Source organism: Pristiophorus japonicus, chromosome 14, assembly GCF_044704955.1.
Source record: "Pristiophorus japonicus isolate sPriJap1 chromosome 14, sPriJap1.hap1, whole genome shotgun sequence".
NCBI classification, from domain to species: Eukaryota; Metazoa; Chordata; class Chondrichthyes; family Pristiophoridae; genus Pristiophorus; species Pristiophorus japonicus.
The window spans coordinates 165380822-165399651 of record NC_091990.1 but is presented as its reverse complement, the minus strand read 5'-3'; the positions used below and the strand labels follow the sequence as shown (position 1 = coordinate 165399651).

Below are 18830 nucleotides of genomic sequence, written 5' to 3'. Positions count from 1 at the left end.
TGTAGTATCTCCAAATTTGCGGATGACACTAAGTTGGGTGGCAGTGTGAGCTGCGAGGAGGATGCTGTGAGGCTGCAGAGCGACTTGGATAGGTTAGGTGAGTGGGCAAATGCATGGCAGATGAAGTATAATGTGGATAAATGTGAGGTTATCCACTTTGGTGGTAAAAACAGAGAGACAGACTATTATCTGAATGGTGACAGATTAGGAAAAGGGGAGGTGCAAAGAGACCTGGGTGTCATGGTACATCAGTCATTGAAGGTTGGCATGCAGGTGCAGCAGGCGGTTAAGAAAGCAAATGGCATGTTGGCCTTCACAGCAAGGGGATTTGAGTACAGGGGCAGGGAGGTGTTGCTACAGTTGTACAGGGCATTGGTGAGGCCACACCTGGAGTATTGTGTACAGTTTTGGTCTCCTAACCTGAGGAAGGACATTCTTGCTATTGAGGGAGTGCAGCGAAGGTTCACCAGACTGATTCCCGGGATGGCGGGACTGACCTATCAAGAAAGACTGGATCAACTGGGCTTGTATTCACTGGAGTTCAGAAGAATGAGAGGGGACCTCATAGAAACATATAAAATTCTGACGGGGTTAGACAGGTTAGATGCAGGAAGAATGTTCCCAATGTTGGGGAAGTCCAGAACCAGGGGTCACAGTCTAAGGATAAGGGGTAAGCCATTTAGGACCGAGATGCGGAGGAACTTCTTCACCCAGAGAGTGGTGAACCTGTGGAATTCTCTACCACAGAAAGTTGTTGAGGCCAATTCACTAAATATATTCAAAAAGGAGTTGGATGAGGTCCTTACTGCTAGGGGGATCAAGGGGTATGGTGAGAAAGCAGGAATGGGGTACTGAAGTTGAATGTTCAGCCATGAACTCATTGAATGGCGGTGCAGGCTAGAAGGGCCGAATGGCCTACTCCTGCACCTATTTTCTATGTTTCTATGTTTCTATCTGGCTATGGCCTTCATGAGAACGATCCCCGGGTGCTAGCGGTGGAGCTCCCGGACAAATGCCTCTCTGCCTCACAGAGGCATGACTACTCGGCTGCCCCACATCAGGAAGTTTGCTTGTAGTGATAGCTCATGCATGCGCCTGTGAAAGGATTTTAATTCCTCGGGGCAGGCATCGCGAACCTCTGCCCAGTCATCGGTTAGGACACATCTTTTTACTAAGGATAACGTGGGGTCGCTGGCCGTCCAGGCTCTGATTTGGCGAGCCGTCATGGGCGAACCTGTGGACTCAAAGGCATTGATTGCCATGACTATCTCATAGTCCTGTTCGTCAGACCCTTCCGTGGTCGCCAGGGGTAGCCTGCTGAGCGCGTCGGCACAGTTGTCTGTGCCTGGTCTGTGCCTTATGGTAGAGTTGTAGGATGCCAGCATGAGTGCCCATCGTTGAATTCGCGCCGAGGCGTTTGCGTTTATTGCCTTGCTCTCGGATAGGAGGGACGTGAGGGGCTTGTGGTCGGTTTCTAATGCGAACTTCGCCCCAAAAAGGTATTGGTGCATCTTTTTGACACCGTAAACGCACGCGAGCACCTCCTTCTCTACCATTCCGTACCCGCGCTCCGCCCGCGAAAGTGACCTGGAGGCATAAGCTGTGGGTTGTAATTTGCCCGCACTATTGACGTTGCAAAACGCACCCGACCCCATACGCTGACGCATCGCATGAGAGAACTAGCTTTTTACCTGGGTCAAAGAAAGTCAAAACACTGTTGGAACACAGAAGGTTGCGTGCCTTATTGAAGGCGCGTTTCTGGACGTCCCCCCAAAACCACTCGCACCCCTTCCTGAGTAGCACGTGGAGAGGCTCCAACAGCGTGCTTAAGTTGTGCATGAAATTCCCAAAGTAATTGAGTAGCTCGAGAAAGGCGCGCAGTTCTGAGACATTCCGGGGCCTGGGTGCCAGGCGAATTGCTTCTGTTTTGGACTCTGTTGGGCGGATTCCATCAGCGGCAATCCTTCTGCCCAAAAATTCAACCTCGGGTGCAAGAAACAGGCACTTGGATTTCTTGACTCATAGGCCTACCCGATCCAACCGCTTTAGTACTTCCTCCAAATTACGGAGATGGGAGTCGGTGACCCTGCTCGTGATAAGTATGTCGTCTTGAAATACAACCGTCCCCGGGATGGACTTGAGCAGACTCTCCATGTTGCGCTGGAATATGGCAGCTGCCGACCTGATGGCGAATGGGCATCGATTGTACGTGAAAAGGCCTCGATGTGTGTTGATGGTGGTGAGTAGCTTAGATTCCTCGGTCAATTCTTGCGTCATATACGCAGATGTGAGGTCTAATTTTGAGAAAAGTTTACCTCCAGCCAATGTGGCAAATAAGTCCTCCGCTCTGAGCAGCGGGTACTGGTCCTGTAGGGAGACTCTGTTTATGGTAGATTTGTAGTCCCCACAGATTCGTACGGATCCATCAGGCTTCATGACTGGGACGATGGGACTTGCCCAGTCGCTAAATTCCACAGTTGATATAATACCTTCCCGCAGAAGCCTGTCTAGTTCGTGTTCAATCTTTTCCCTCATCACATAGTGTACAGCTCTGGCCTTGTGTTGGACCGGTCTAGCATCCTGTGTGATGTAGATTTTGACTTTGGCCCCTTTGAAAGTGCCCACACTTGGCTGAAAGAGATGTTCAAATCGCTTTATAACTGTTGAGCAGGAGGTCCATTCCTCTAATGACATGGCATGGACATCAACCCATTTCCAGTTTAGTTTTGCCAGCCAGCTTCTCCCCAGCAGTGCTGGGGGGTCTCCGGGGACAATCCACAGGGGAAGTCGGTTCACTGTCCCTTTGTGTGTGACAGAGAGCATAGCGCTGCCGAGGACTGGTACGATTTCTTTGGTATAGGTCCTTAGTTTGGTGTCGACCCTTGTGAGTTTTGGTCTGTCTCTTTTATGCGGCCACAGTTGTTCAAATTGTTGAGCGCCCATGAGAGATTGACTCGCTCCCATATCCAGCTCCATCTTGACAGATATCCCGTTGAGTAGGACCCTCATCATTATAGGAGGCGTCCTGTTGTTGGAGCAGCGGCCATCGATCATGTTGACCCGCTGTACATCGATGTCCCGGGTACTGTCCCCACCATCTTCTGGTCCGCTTTCTGACCCATCCGATTCATATCCCAGCCGAGCTGCCGTTTTTTTGCACATGCGGGCCAAATGCCCTGTACATTCACAATTTCTGCAAACAGCCTGCTGAAATCGACATCGCCTTGATGAGTGCCCACCCGCACACCTCCAGCACAGACCTGTTCCATTGTTCAAAGTGTTTCCAAAGAATGAGCTGCATCTGGCTGATCTCTCTTGAGCTTCTCTCAGTTTGTAGTTGATTGCTCGCATTGTGGGTTGATGAGGTATGAACGGCCGTTCCTGTGGCCCTTGATGGCTTCTGCCTACTGTCGAGAGCCTGTTCTCCCGGTTTTGTCTGTGTGGGGGGTAGCAGCTTGTTTATTGCTGTGAACTTCTTGTTCCGATATTTCGTTAATTGTCGTACCTGCATTGTAAATTAACCTCGTTTCTTCTTCCCCTACCAAGAATGTCTGTGCAACCAGTGCTACTGCCTCTAAGGTCAGGTTGTTGGTCTCTATGAGCTTTCGGAATATGCCTGTGTGGCCTATTCCTTCAATGAAAAAGTCTCTCAGTTCATCGGAGAACTCACATAAACTAGCCAATCTCCGAAGTTCCGCCACAAAGTCGGGTATGCTCTGGCCCACACAGCGTCTGTAGTTGTAGAACCTGTGTCTGGCCATGTGTAGGCTGCTCGCTGGCTTCAGGTGGTCTCTTACCAGTGTGCTCAATTCTTCAAACGACTTGCTTGCTGGTTTCTCGGGAAAGCGTATGTTTTCGTGCCGCAGCTGGTCAAGAGATGGGCTCTTCTCTTGTCTGCCTTATCGTCGCCTAACCAGTCTTTGGTTACAAAGCTTTGCTGGAGCCTTTCTATAAAGTCCTCCCAATTGTCTCCCGCGTTGTACTTTTCATCTGATCCGTTGTTCGCCATTCTGTGGATTCTGTAATCCCGTAACTCGTCGCCACTGTAAAGTCCTGTCCCCTCAGTACAGATTTACACGAGGCATGTAGTGAAGTCAAGGTCACTCTGGACCTGCACCTTTATTTCACAGTTCTGGAATGCTGCACTTGCCTGAGACCTGTCCTTATATACCTGTCTCTTGCAAGTGCACCCCCGGTGGTAAGGTATGCTGATGGTTACAGGTCATATCTTATTACAGTCATGTATAGCATGTTAGGATAGAGTTATATATAATAATGTATGATACATGACACAGGGAGTGTAGCTACAAATTGTCTGGACTATGATGATCTCCCTCCTACTCCTGAGCACTACTTGGTGATAGCCTGGTCTATATTAGATCTCTTGGCAGTACCAATATTTTTGAAAGTCATGTCTTATAGTGGCATGAAGGTCTAATCCATATTATTGGCTACAGAAACTTGCAGTGCAGCTGTTGTGCATAGCACAGCACAATACAGTGGAGGTGCCAGGCATGCACTAGATTTATTCAAGGGCAAAAAAAATGTTAACGTGGTCCTGGGCCCATAATATGGTATCAGCGCCTGCCACATCTGGATTCATTTGAGCAGAACAGGTAGGCAATATACATGTCACTTTACCCTATGGGACATCATGCCAGCTCATGCCATTCTCCTGTAAGAGGTGATCCAAAACTCGGTGCCCGTGTCCTAACTTGCACCAGGTCCTACTCACCCATCACCTCTGAGCTCGCTAACCTACATTGGCTTCCGGTTAAGCAACACCTCGATTTCAGAGTTCTCATCTTTATTTTCAAATCCCTCCGTGGCCTTGCCCCACCCTATCTCTGTATTCTCCTCCAACCCCACAACCCCACCCCGCGAGATGTCAGCGCTCCTCTAATTCTGCCCTCCTGAGCATCCCTGATTATAATCACTCAACTATTGGTGGCTGTGCCTTCTGTTGCCTGGGCCCCAAGCTCTGGAACTTCCTGCCTGAACCTCTCCACCACTTTCCTCCTTCAATACGCTCCTTAAAACATACCTCTTTGACCAAGCTTTTGGTCACCTGCGCTAATTTCTACTTTTGCTGGTCGGTGTCAACATTTTTATTGCATAATACTCCTGTGAAGCACCTTGGGATGTTTCATTCCATTAAAGGTGCTATATAAATACAAGTTGTGTTGTTGCTGATGGATATTCCTGCAGCATGGCCAGGAATCTGTTTAGAAGCAGATCATTGGACAGCAATGAGATTGTTTAAGCCCTCTGTTATTGCTGTCCCAATCTGATTGCCAACATAATGAAGCTGGACAAGATGGACAGCTAAAGCTTGAACCTTAGAACCTCATTCAAAGCATTTGTTACGAAACCTATGCTGAGCCTTGGCCAAGGGGAATAGAGGGCCTTAGAGAAGCCGCACTCTCCATTATGTCCTTCAGCTCAGTCATGATGCAGGCTGTGACCTATTCTTATAGACACCTCAAAATTGCAGATTTCTTGGCACACTCTCAAATGATGGTATAAACAGTTAATGCCAAGCTACCAAATTTAGATTTTGTTTGCAGGCCTCCTGTGAGTTCTGAATCTGTGGGGTCAGCAGCTGTAAGAGCCCTTCCTGCTAGTAGCTTGTAGCTCCTACAATTTCACCTGCACTTGTTCCTCTTCACTCATGCTCTGTGTTCCACACGTGCTCCCTCCTACAACTTATCAACTAACCACCAAACAGTTGATCTATCTAAACTGGTGCTTGCCACTGTATTAGTGGGTGCTCAGTTGAGAATGCCATTTGCCTTTGTCCTTTTCTCCTCTTTGGTACATAGAAGAGCAGAAGAAAAATATATTTTGGAACTCTGGCAGTAGGTACCCTTTGAAACAGAGCTAACCCGAAAAGACAGCCTACTGTCCTGTCCTGCATACCTCTGTATGATGAAATGTGAGTAAGGATGCAGATAGAGAATTAAACATACTGAGAATTAAACAAAATTGCCCTGCGCCCCTATTGGGGGCGGTGGCCTTCTGGGGAAGGGACATTCTGTGCCCAGCGTAGAAGTCCCACCCTGCTGTGGAATTGCCCTTACTGCCCCTCAAAGGATGCGGAGCGCAATCTTGCGCGCTCCACTTCCTTTAGGGGCGGTAACCGAGGCACTACTGAGGCGCTGATGCGCTTCAACGCCCTTCCCCTTCAATTAAAGGGGAGGGCCTCTGCGCCCTTTGATGGCCTCCACTAGTCCACCAGGGCAGCGTGTGACCGGGCCTGCAGTCCGGCGCCCTAGACGGAGTACCGGGCTGCATGATGGTAGCCCCGGCCATGCTAGGGTTGCCATCGTTGAGTTGACCTGAGAGTCAGCAGGCAAAGAAATATGGCGGCCCAGGGCACTGGTGCCCTCCCCTTTAAGGAGCGCCCCGAGAACGGATATACGCCAGCCACGTGGCCTGTGTGGCAATTTCCCCCATGGGGCATTAAGAGGTCAGGGCGGTGAGGGGTCGCCGTGCATGCCAATTACGTCATTACCAGTTACGTGGTGGCCCAGGGTGCGCCGCTGCTGTGGCAGTGCCTCTGAAGACCCCTGGGCATTTCCCGGGAGGCGGTAGCACCCCCCCTCCCCCGAGCCAAAAGTGTTAGTGACCCCCGGAGGCGCTAACAGGGATATAAAAAGAGTTTCAGTGCATATCATAAAAGGCCTAATTTTAACCTATCCCTCCCGCTGGGAAGCTGACTTGATCAGGTCAGCTGACCATTTTACACCCGACCGATTTTACTCCCTATTAACTTCAATGGAGAGTAAAATCGGGAGGAGTGTAAGCCAGGCTGCTAATCCATCCCTTTCCTGCCTGCCAGGTTGGGTTGATATTAGCCCCAATGCGTCAAAGGTCTTAAATGAGGTGATTCCCCATCAAGTCTGCAGGCATGTCCACCTTTTATGGATGACCTTCTCTTGCAAGCATATAGAAATGGGACATGTATTGGGATGAAGTATAAACCAAGTGCCCAGGCCAGCAGCATCTTGTGTGAATATGCAGCATGCTGGTACCTTATGTTGACACCTGCTATGATGCATTGTTAGACAAGATTGTGAAACCGAGCGAACTGTGACCATTGTTCCTTGGTAACCTTGCAGAGACCAGTCAACACCTTCCAAGGCTGCTCCCAGGATCGGTGCATAGGTGAGATGGCATTTGACTTTTCCAGGCACCTCCATTGAGCCTGCTCTGATGCTGCTTTTCAGGATGTCCTGCTCCCCCAAAAATGGCCACTTTTTTCAACTCTTAACCATATTTATTAATGACTTGGATGAAGGGAGAGTTGTACATCAAAGATTGCACATGACACTAAGTTGGGAAAAGACAGTAAGTAGTGCAGATTGGAGCAGGAAGTTACAAAGGAACATAGATAGATTGAGTGGGCAAAACTGGCAAATGAAGCTTAATGTGGGGCCTTGTGAGGTCATCCACTTTGGATCTGAGAAAGACAAACAGGAATAGTTTCTTAATGGCAAGAGACTAGGAGCTGGGTAAGAACAAAGGAATTAACATGTACACAAATCACTAAAAGCTAGTGCACAGGTACAAAAAGTTGAAGTTCGGAGAGATGGGTGGGTGCAAAGCCTGCCCCATCATAGATCTGCGAGATCACAAAATCTTGTTCTCTAGTGTGGAGGTGAAAGATCAGCCAAAGCTATTATGATACTGTACAGACAATCCTCGGTTTCTTTCATTTTGTCAGCCAATGGTGAGAAACTATGGTCTGTGGAGGAGCAAAGAGATTTAAGTGTCCCTGTACACAAATAACTAAAATCTCGCAGACTGGTACTAAAAGCAATCAAAAATGCTAAAGAATGTTGTCCTTTATCTCAAGAGGGCTAGAATACAAAGGGGAGTAAGTTATGTTTCTGTTGTATAGAACCTTGGTCAGATCCCATCTGGAGTACTGCATTCAGTTCTGGGCTCTAGATCCTAGAAAGAATATATTGGCCTTGAAGGAAGTGCAACGCAGATTCACGAGAATTATACCAGGGTGAAAAGGATTAAATTATGAGGACAGGTTGCATAAATTTGGTTTGTATTCCCTTGAGTATATAAGATTGAGTGTGATCTAATCAAGGTGTTTAAAATGATAAAGGGATTCGATAGGGTGAATAAAGAGAAAGTATTTTCTTTGGTGGGAGAATTCAGAGCAAGCTGTATAATCTTAAAATTAGAACCAAGCTATTCTGGAGCACTTCTACACACGAGGGGTAGTGGAAATCTTGAACTGTCTCCCCCAAAAGGCTGTGGTTGCTGGGATAATTGAAACTTTCAAGACTGAGATCAATAGGTTTTTGTTAGGTAAGTGTATCAAGGGTTATGGTCTATGGGGTTGAGGTACAGATCAGCCATGTCACTGAATGGCAGAACAGGTTTGATGCTCTGAATGGCCTAATCCTGTTTCTATCGGGGGGCAGGGGGAGTTTTAACATGAAAGAGCGTTTGGGTTTGGGAGTGGGTGGGGTTTTAAAACCAGGGAAATTGACAGTGTGTCGGGAAGCCAGATCCAGCCCAACGACATCTGCATTATACTCCAGCACGTTAGGATGTGTCCCACAAATCCCTCCGGAGAGGCGGAATGGCAATTAATATGTTAATTGCTCAATTAGTGCGATATTCACAGAGGCATTTCACTTCAACGTCGGGTTTCCTGGGAGTCCTGAAACGCTCTAGTGAAAGCAAGGCGAAAACAACGGTAATTGAGGGGACCAGTCCATCTTATGGAAATATGGCAGTAAATAAACATTACTCTCATTTTTTTCCATGCGCAGTAACTCTTTCAGCCACAACAGCGCAAGGCCTCTGGATTGCGGCTGGGCACCTTAGGAGAATATTGTTCACAGCTGCATTCCTACTTGCTAGTGGGAAAGGGTATTCACAGTACTTTAGCTGAGAGTTTACTGTCTACACTTTGGAGATGTTTTCTATCACATCCGGATGGGTGGCACTGTGGCTGCACCTCATTGGAGGAGCAATATGACCAGCAGCCTGCTGGTCACAGACCTGCAGCTGCACAAGAAAGAAGGCAGCAGCAGCAGAGGGGTACAGCGTGCAAGAGGCACTATCCGAGATCTACAGACAGAGGCTGAACAGCAGTTGATGTGGTATATTTGGACTTTCAGAAGGCTTTCGACAAGGTCCCACACAAGAGATTGATGTGCAAAGTTAAAGCACATGGGATTGGGGGTAGTGTGCTGACTTGGATTGAGAACTGGTTGTCAGACAGGAAGCAAAGAGTAGGAGTAAATGGGGACTTTTCAGAATGCCAGGCAGTGACTAGTGGGGTACCGCAAGGTTCTGTGCTGGGGCCCCAGCTGTTTACATTGTACATTAATGATTTAGACGAGGGGATTAAATGTAGTATCTCCAAATTTGCGGATGACACTAAGTTGGGTGGCAGTGTGCTGCGAGGAGGATGCTATGAGGCTGCAGAGCGACTTGGATAGGTTAGGTGAGTGGGCAAATGCATGGCAGATGAAGTATAATGTGGATAAATGTGAGGTTATCCACTTTGGTGGTAAAAACAGAGAGACAGACTATTATCTGAATGGTGACAGATTAGGAAAAGGGGAGGTGCAAAGAGACCTGGGTGTCATGGTACATCAGTCATTGAAGGTTGGCATGCAGGTACAGCAGGCGGTTAAGAAAGCAAATGGCATGTTGGCCTTCATAGCGAGGGGATTTGAGTACAGGGGCAGGGAGGTGTTGCTACAGTTGTACAGGGCCTTGGTGAGGCCACACCTGGAGTATTGTGTACAGTTTTGGTCTCCTAACCTGAGGAAGGACATTCTTGCTATTGAGGGAGTGCAGCGAAGGTTCACCAGACTGATTCCCGGGATGGCGGGACTGACCTATCAAGAAAGACTGGATCAACTGGGCTTGTATTCACTGGAGTTCAGAAGAATGAGAGGGAACCTCATAGAAACGTTTAAAATTCTGACGGGGTTAGACAGGTTAGATGCAGGAAGAATGTTCCCAATATTGGGGAAGTCCAGAACCAGGGGACACAGTCTAAGGATAAGGGGTAAGCCATTTAGGACCGAGATGAGGAGGAATTTCTTCACCCAGAGAGTGGTGAACCTGTGGAATTCTCTACCACAGAAAGTTGTTGAGGCCAATTCACTAAATATATTCAAAAAGGAGTTAGATGAAGTCCTTACTACTAGGGGGATCAAGTGGTATGGTGAGAAAGCAGGAATGGGGTACTGAAGTTGCATGTTCAGCCATGAACTCATTGAATGGCGGTGCAGGCTAGAAGGGCCGAATGGCCTACTCCTGCACCTATTTTCTATGTTTCTATGTTTCTATGTCTCAGGAGGCTCAGGTTGTCGTGTTAAGCAGTGGAATACGCCTTCAGCCACCTAGGAGAACGCTAGAAAAGGAGGAGGAGGAAGACAAGGAGGGGGAAGGTGATGATGGCAATACACCCTGAGCTACTCACACTGCTCCAGGGGTGCCCTTATCAATGCAAGGCTCACTTGCGTTGCACCAGTTGACCCATGTCACAAGCACATGCAATGGCCACTCTTCCTGCGCATCCACTCCTCGCAATGCCACTGACACAAAGCAGTCCTGCAAACAACCAATTACTCTTTGAACGTCCCCCTATTAGTCCCCGTCAATTCATGTTTCAATTCTTCACTAAACGTTAAAAAGCAACTTGCCATTCAGCACCCAAGAATGGACAAGATGGGAAAGTGGTGCAAAAGAATAATATTTATGTGACATAAAGAACAGGAACTTAATACAACATTTTCTCATGCACCCATGTGCATCCCCTTGTTCAACCACAGAGCCTTACTCTTGCTTTTCCTACAACTCCCACGTGGTGCAACCCCTGTGGTTTGAGCAGAGGTAGAGGCAGGCTGATCAGATCCCTGCTCTTGGCTGGTCTCCTCTGGGTTTTGTAGCCCATGAAGGCCCCGCCAAAGATTTCTTCACATGCACCTGTCAGCTCTCGGGAGATGAGGCAGCATGTGGGCTCCTGTCTGAGAGGGTGGGGGGAGGGGGGGGAAGGAGCAACTGGTGAAAAGAGAAAGCTCTTTCAGCGGAGTCCCCACTTCCACGTCCCCTCGCGCCATCATCCCTCTCATGGCTGAGCCGCATTTCACTGCTACCACTGTGCTGGAGAGCACTTTGCTGCAGTTAAGTGGGGCGCTGTAAGATGACAGATATGTTGGCATCCAGAGTCTGCATAGCCGTTGACAAGGTGTGCATGGACTCATTTAATTGAAGTGTTTGATGTTCCAGGGCGCAGACCACTTTATCCATGGAAAAATAAAATCGATGAGCTCCCCATCACTGACAGCCAGGCATGCTGAAACTCCACTGCCTCCTCCTGTGCAGTTGTTAGTTGTGAGATGGCTGGAGGGCTAGCTCTGGTTCTCTCCCTCTGCCTGGTGTTCTGTGCTCTCTTCTCCTGTAACAAAGAGCAGACCTATGAATGAGTGTAATGGCATGTGTTCAGCCGATGGATGGAGTTCATTTGGTGAGGGTAAGTATCAGATTGCATAAGGATGACGGTGAGTGGCAGTGGTGGATGGATAGATGGGGATATGAGGAAGTGCAGAGACAGAGAAGGATGGCTGCACCTATAAGGTAACTGAGTGTGAGGAGTGATGTGATGGAGTATGCTTGAGAAGACAGGGTGGGACGGTGATGCGCAACAGCAGGATGTAAGTGAAGTGCAACTGTACGCACCTTTCCTAACCTGATTAGATCATTGAGCTGTTCCCTGCATGGCACTGGGCTACTGCTGTGGACCTCCTGTGAAACCTTCAACCACGCCTTCTTTGTTTTTGCTACAGGTCTCTTCCTGCCCTTGCTGGGAAATAGATTGCCCCTCCAGCTCCTCACAGCCCCCAACAACACATCAAGAGAAGCTGCCTTGGAACCTCTCGAATACATTTGGGAACTTCCTCTTCTCTTCCCAATTTCACCTTCATCACATTTCATCTTTGGATTAAAAACTGTGATCGCGTTAAGCGGGTCCTCATCTGCCGCTGATTGGACAGGAAACCCAGAAGTAAAATGATAATGAGATGGCTGCGTTAAAAAGCCACTGACAGAAATGCTGAACGTACCTCCGTGTTTCCTCCGCGATAGCGGATGCCCGCTCATAGCGTCTCCCAATTAATACTGGGGCCTTTATTTCTAATGCCCTTTATGGAAGAAAGCAGCTGTCCTTGCCTGGTCTGGACTATATATGACTCGAATCTCATTCTACTGTGGTTGACTCTTAACAGCCCTCTGAAGTGGCCGAGCAAGGCACTCAGTTGTATCACACCACTATATGCAGCTCTTCAAGTAGAAGGCCACTAGCTTCTTTGTGCATCTAGAGATTGGCAGTATATTCTGGCCATGCCAGCAACACCTACATACTGAGATCAAATTAAAAAATAAAAGCTATAATTGAAAAAAAATATTTGAAATTAATACTCTCCATTTCCAGGTTTTAAAAAAATGAACATTTCTCATACAAGTGTGTGGTAAGGAAACAGATTATTTCATGCAGTGAACATAGAAATGGAGCGATAAGGAAATATTTAGCATTGTCATTAGGTCCAAAATAGTATTTCATTTTCTATTGTGATTATGTATAATTGACGCTATTATTTTGTTTAACATACTGACTTCACTTTATCTGTCCACCTTTTAGTATTCCTCACTCAGCTGAGGAAAGTGATGCTGAAGATACACACCTGATATGGCAAGCTTGTGCTTTCCAGAGAGCTGAGGACTCTGCCTCTATTAGGTGTCTCAATTGATATCACAGATAACTAATTAAGCGCGTTGTTGTGGCACGAACCACAAAATGTGTTGCACCCATTGCCAAATCAATCTGAACTTAGCAGCTTGATATCATGTATTTTTGGACCTTTTGCTTGCTTTTAGTTTTAAGATTGTTCTTATTGTCAAAAAGTTATAAATTAAACTGTTTGCCCCATGTTTCATAGCTTCATGGTGTCAAACCATCATTTGGAGTCAGCAGTAAAGGCGTCAATATAGATGAAGATGATGACTTTCAGACAGAAAAATCCATGCCCTCCTTCACTGATTACAAGAGCAGTGGAGCCATTATTGGAGAACTAAACTGTATAACTCAGCAAAAGATGGAAGTAACTGTTACCTGTGAAACTGTAGCACAGGTCAGGAACAAACCTTATTTCACTACTAGTATTAACATTTATTTATACCAACCATTTTAAATAGTTAACCTAACAGATGGTATTCATTTGAGTGAAGACTTACCTGAACAATTAGCCCAAAATTTATTAGCCCCAAAATTCTTGCTGGTTTTATTAGTAGACGAATGCTTATACATTTATATGACAATCTTTTGAGCAAAGGAATTGGGATGTAAGCATAAAATAAAAGTTAAGTTGTCTGGGAAATTGTACTACAGATTCATAGGGTCCTTTTTATGAAGGGTAACAAAGCTAGGCTATCTTGAGGCCAGCACTATTACAGGAAAGGAGTCAATGTAGATATTTCTTCCGCACTTTAGTGACATCTTTAACAGCAGAAAGATTTCCTATGTTTATTGTTTCTAGAAAAATAGTAACTACGTTCTTTTTAATGTTTACAAAAAATGCAAATCCTAGTAAATCTTTTCACAATGTTGATCATGGATGGGATTTTCTACTTCAGCATTCCAGACCATGATTTTCTATCCATTAAAGTAAATGCGCATAAAATCGCAAGCTAGCGAGCACAGAAGTGAGAACCCTTGGCTCATCATCATCATAGGCAGTCCCTCGAAATCGAGGAAGACTTTCTTCCACTCCTGAAGTGAGTTCTTTGGTGGCTGAACAGTCCAATACGAGAGCCACAGTCCCTGTCACAGGTGGGACAGATAGTTGCTGAGGGAAAAGGGGTGGGTGGGATAGATTTGCTGCACGCTCTTTCCGCTGCCTGCACTTGATTTCTGCATGCTCGCGGCGTTGAGACTCGAGGTGCTCAGCGCCCTCCCGGATGCAGTTCCTCCACTTAGGGCGGTCTTGGGCCAGGGACTCTCAGGTGTTAGTGGGGATGTCGCAATTTATCAGGGAGGCTTTGAGGGTGTCCTTGTAGCATTTCCGCTGCCCACCTTTGGCTCATTTGCCGTGAAGGAGTTCTGAGTGGAGCACTTGCTTTGGGAGTCTCGTGTCTGGCATGCGAACTATGTGGCCTGCCCAGCGGAGCTGATCGAGTGTGGTCAGTGCTTCAATGCTGGGGATGTTAGCCTGGACGAGGACGCTGATGTTCGTGCGCCTGTCCTCCAGGGGATTGCACCTAGGCATATAGCTCAGCTAGGAGATAAGCCTGTGCCTGGAATCCTCCACGGCCACAGGTGTCAAAAGTAGAACAGGTTTTCTGTCATTGTACTAATCCCTGGGGATCAATGGAATGGTTATCTCTGGTCGTTAATTATTAGAGCTTTGAGCCAAGCTCTAATAATTAACGAGCAGAGTTAACCATTCTGTTGATCCCTGGGATTAGTACAATGACAGATAACCTGTTCTATTTTTGACACCTGTGGCCGTGGAGAATTCCAGGCACAGGCTTACCTCCTAGCTGAGCTTTATGCCTAAAAGGGCAGGAAATAACAGTGCAGCAAAGGCCTCTCAACATCTGGATGACCAAGATTGGGGCCTTCTGGCTGCCGTGGGAGAGCAGCAACCAGAAAACCCCAAATGCTTCCAATCATCCTGGAGGAGTAATTCAATTGATTTTCAAAACTGTTCTTACTGTTTTCAGTCTACTTTAAGAATCCCCTCAGAACCTCTAGTCAGCGGAGTCTGGGAGGCAGATCTTAGCTGTAGTTTTTCACAGACACCTTGCAGGGTGCTCAAAAAGTGAAACTCAAGAAAAAGTAATAGGAGGCTGACAATGCTTCCATCTGCCTCATTATACTATCGATGCCAGTCCTGTGCTTACTACAGATGCAGGCTCATTTGTGTCCTCCGGAAAGCCACAGGAAATCGTCGGGCAGCACAATGAGGTGGCAAGCTGATATAACAGGCCTCTCCCCTTTTTTCCTCTGCCCTACACCTGGGAACTGCTGAGTTTCAGGCACAGGGCAGAGGAAAATCTGTTTTTAATTCTCGGGATATGGGCGCAGCTGACAAGGCCAACATTTATTGCCTATCCCTAGTTGCCTTTGAAAAGGTGGTGGTGGGCCTTCTTGAACCATTTGGTGAAGGTGCTCCCACAATGCTGTTAGGTAGGGAGTTCCAGGATTTTGACCCAGTGACAATGTTGCTATATGTACTAACTCATTTGTCATAATGGCATGGCTCAAAATATTGAGCCCACACAAACATTGAACACACCATATCCCTTAAGCATTCTTACCCTGTTTCGATATAAAACTGGTGAGAGTGCAAATCGAAAGTAACAGAAAAAGGAACCCTTTAATCTATCAAACTTAATTCTGAAAATTATTATTGCACCAACACTGAACAGCCCATTCCTAACACTATCCCTATAGTTGTCAAATAAACTCTGAGATCGCTAAACAATGAATGTATAATTCAGATAATTTTATACAACCAATTGTGTAGTTCTATCTAAAAGGAAAAACAAATGTTTTTATAATTTGACTACAGCTAGCACACAGTAAATCTTGCTGCAAGTTCTGTCATGCTCTGAGTAAAGCAGATACTTCCAAAGAGAAAAAAGAAAAAAGGTAGAAGTAAAATATATATAGACTAAGATATATGCAATCTGGAGCATTTAAACCTGGTGATTAAAGGAACTTTGTTTTCATTGGTGTCTCTCCCTCTGATTTATTTTTCCATAAGAAAGCTGAAAAGAGAATAATACAGTAAAATTGACATTCAAGATTATATACCATCCCTTATGTTATGTTATGTTATGTTATGTTACATAAGAACATAAGAAATAGGAACAGGAGTAGGCTGTACAGCCCCTCGAGCCTGCTCCACCATTCAATATGATCACAGCTAATCTGATCATGGATTCAGCTCCATTTCCCCGCCCGCTCCCCATCACCCCTTATTCCCTTATCGTTTAAGAAACTGTCTATTTCTGTCTTAAATTTATTCAATGACCCAGCTTCCACAACTCTCTGAGGCAGCAAATTCCACAGATTTACAACCCTCTGAGAGAAGAAATTTCTCCTCATCTCAGTCTTAAATAGGCGGCCCCTTATTCTAAGATCATGCACTCTAGTTCTAGTCTCCCCCATCAGTGGAAACATTCTCTCTGCATCCACCTTGTCAAGTCCCCTCATAATCTTACACATTTCGATAAGATCACCTCTCATTCTTCTGAATTCCAATGAGTAGAGGCCCAACCTACTCAACCTTTCCTCATAAGTCAACCCCCTCATCCCCGGAATCAACCTAGTGAACCTTCTCTGAACTGCCTCCAAAGCAAGTATATCCTTTCGTAAATATGGAAACCAAAACTGCACGCAGTATTCCAGGTGTGGCCTCACCAATACCTTATATAGCTGTAGCAAGACTTCCCTGCTTTTATACTCCATCCCCTTTGCAATAAAGGCCAAGATACCATTGGCCTTCATGATCACTTGCTGTATCGGCATACTATCCTTTTGTGTTTCATGCACAAGTACCCCCAGGTCCCGCTGAGGCACTTTGCAATCTTTTTCCATTTAAATAATAACTTGCTCTTTGATTTTTTTCTGCCAAAGTGCATGACCTCACACTTTCCAACATTATACTCCATCTGCCAAATATTTTCCCACTCACTTAGCCTGTCTATATCCTTTTGCAGATTTTTTGTGTCCTCACACATTGCTTTTCCTCCCATCTTTGTATTGTCAGCAAACTTGGCTACATTACACTCAGTTCCTTCTTCCAAGTTGTTAATATGGATTATAAATAGTTGGGGTCCCAGCACTGATTCCTGCGGCACTCCACTAGTTACTGGTTGCCAACCAGAGAATGAACCATTTATCCCGACTCTCTGTTCTCTGTTAGTTAGCCAATCCATGCTAATATATTACCCCCAACCCCATGAACGTTTATCTTGTGCAGTAACCTTTTATGTGGCACCTTGTCAAATACCTTCTGGAAGTCCAAATACACCACATCCACTGGTTCCCCTTTATCCACCCTGTTCGTTACATACTCAAAGATCTCCAGCAAATTTGTCAAACATGACTTCCCCTTCATAAATCCATGCTGACTCTGCCTGACCGAATTTTGCTTTTCCAAATGTCCTGCTACTGCTTCTTTAATAATGGGCTCCAACATTTTCCCAACGACAGATGCTAGGCTAACTGGTCCATAGTTATGTTTTGTTATGTTATGTTATATTAGACCTGCTTTTCAGAAAAATAATGGCTAATTTTCTTTGTACCAATATTTCTTCTTGGTCAAGTTTTGTCATTTATATTCCTTTTCAGACTTGTTACATCTCAATTGATGACCTCTTTGAAGCTTTTGATGTCTTCTCTGAGTTTCCTTCTCTTGAGTATAAAATCTGGCTGGCACTAGGAATGCGTACTGCTACTACTATCATGATGGATGATATATCATATCAGGTAATTATGTTCTTATTCCTTAAAACTACAGTGTAAATTCACTGATCCTGCACTTCAGGCAAGGAGCTGCCCTCGAAGGGAATGTGGATCAGTGGTGAAGCAAAAACACTGTAGCATTGATTCTCCGACATGATTTCCATTCGTGTATGTCTGCCCACACAGATTGCAGGATCAGTGAATTTACTCTTATGTGAACTGAAAGAACTTTCCCATTCTCACAGACATCTGAACCAAGACAGTAAACTTGGTTAAAAAGAAAAAAACTAAGACCTTATCATGTCTCAAAGCAATTTACATAAGTTTGTATTACACTGACGTGCAGATATATGGGTGAACACTGTAGTCATTTTATACACAGCAAGATCACACAAGCACCTGTGAGATGAGTGGCCAATTATTCTGTTTTTCGGTTGTGTTGGTTGAGAGAGGAATGCTGCCTCGGACATCAGGAGAACAAGCTGCCCTTCTCTGAATTACCAAAATAAGATTAATTTAACTTCTCAATAAAATGATAACTCTGACATAGCAGCACTCTCTCGGTACTGCGCTACAGGGTCAGCTTAACATAGGTGCTCAAGTCCTGGAGATAGGCTTGAGACCATAATCTTCTGACTTAGAGATAATGGGGGGAATTTTAACATGGAAAACGGGTGGATTGCAGGAGCGGGGGCAGGAGGGGAGTTAAAGTATAACAATCTAAAATCCGACTCCAACCCAGCCGCTTTCAATTTTGACCGAGGCGGAACGGGAGTGGGCAGCCAACCCACTGCCATGAGGCGGGTTGGCATTTAAAATATGATAATGAGGCGCTAAAGCCTCTGGTTAACCTGCTGTGCAGGTTTTACTGCGGCCGACTGAAGATCTCGGGATTCCCGGTAGCTGCAGCGAGGCGAGCACAGTCACGGGGTGCAATTCTGATGGTCCAGGAAGAGCTGGAGTGTTTCCTCCCGGCACCACAAGCTCACTCACCAGCAGCCCGCCCTTCACCGGGGTCAGGGATTAGACCACCCAGGGATTGGACCTCCCCCCTGGGGTCGGGGACTCCCTACCCCCCGCCCCACCCAACTGAACCCCACACATACCTGTTGGTTGCGGCCTCGCCTCCAGTGTTCCCCGCCCGACTGGAAGCCTGCCTGTCAATCACACTGGCTTCTGGGCGGGGAACTTGCCCATGACGTCACACGCACACTGTGGAGTTAAAACTCCATGCCGTGCGGGAAAACTCGGACTTTGCGATCTACCGGCCCCCTCCGCTCTGGGCGGGTTGTAAACATCAAAATACAGCCCA

At 46.4% G+C, this 18830-nt stretch overlaps 1 protein-coding gene and 1 long non-coding RNA gene across 5 annotated transcripts in view; one reads left to right on the top strand and one right to left on the bottom strand.

The window, feature by feature from the left end:
• Positions 1-18830, top strand: part of LOC139280197 (sperm-specific sodium:proton exchanger-like) — a 654445-nt gene that overhangs the window by 513247 nt on the left and 122368 nt on the right. For all 4 annotated transcript variants that reach the window (XM_070899784.1, XM_070899786.1, XM_070899785.1 and 1 more), the window contains 2 exons: positions 12984-13175; positions 17405-17542. In XM_070899784.1, coding sequence (XP_070755885.1) covers positions 12984-13175; positions 17405-17542 — 330 coding nt within the window. The remainder of the gene's footprint in view (positions 1-12983; positions 13176-17404; positions 17543-18830) is intronic.
• LOC139280201 (uncharacterized) lies at positions 10763-18677 on the bottom strand. The gene is made up of 3 exons (XR_011596638.1): positions 18625-18677; positions 15751-15816; positions 10763-11446 (listed from the first exon to the last, which is right to left on the bottom strand). It is a non-coding gene; the product is annotated as an uncharacterized lncRNA (long non-coding RNA).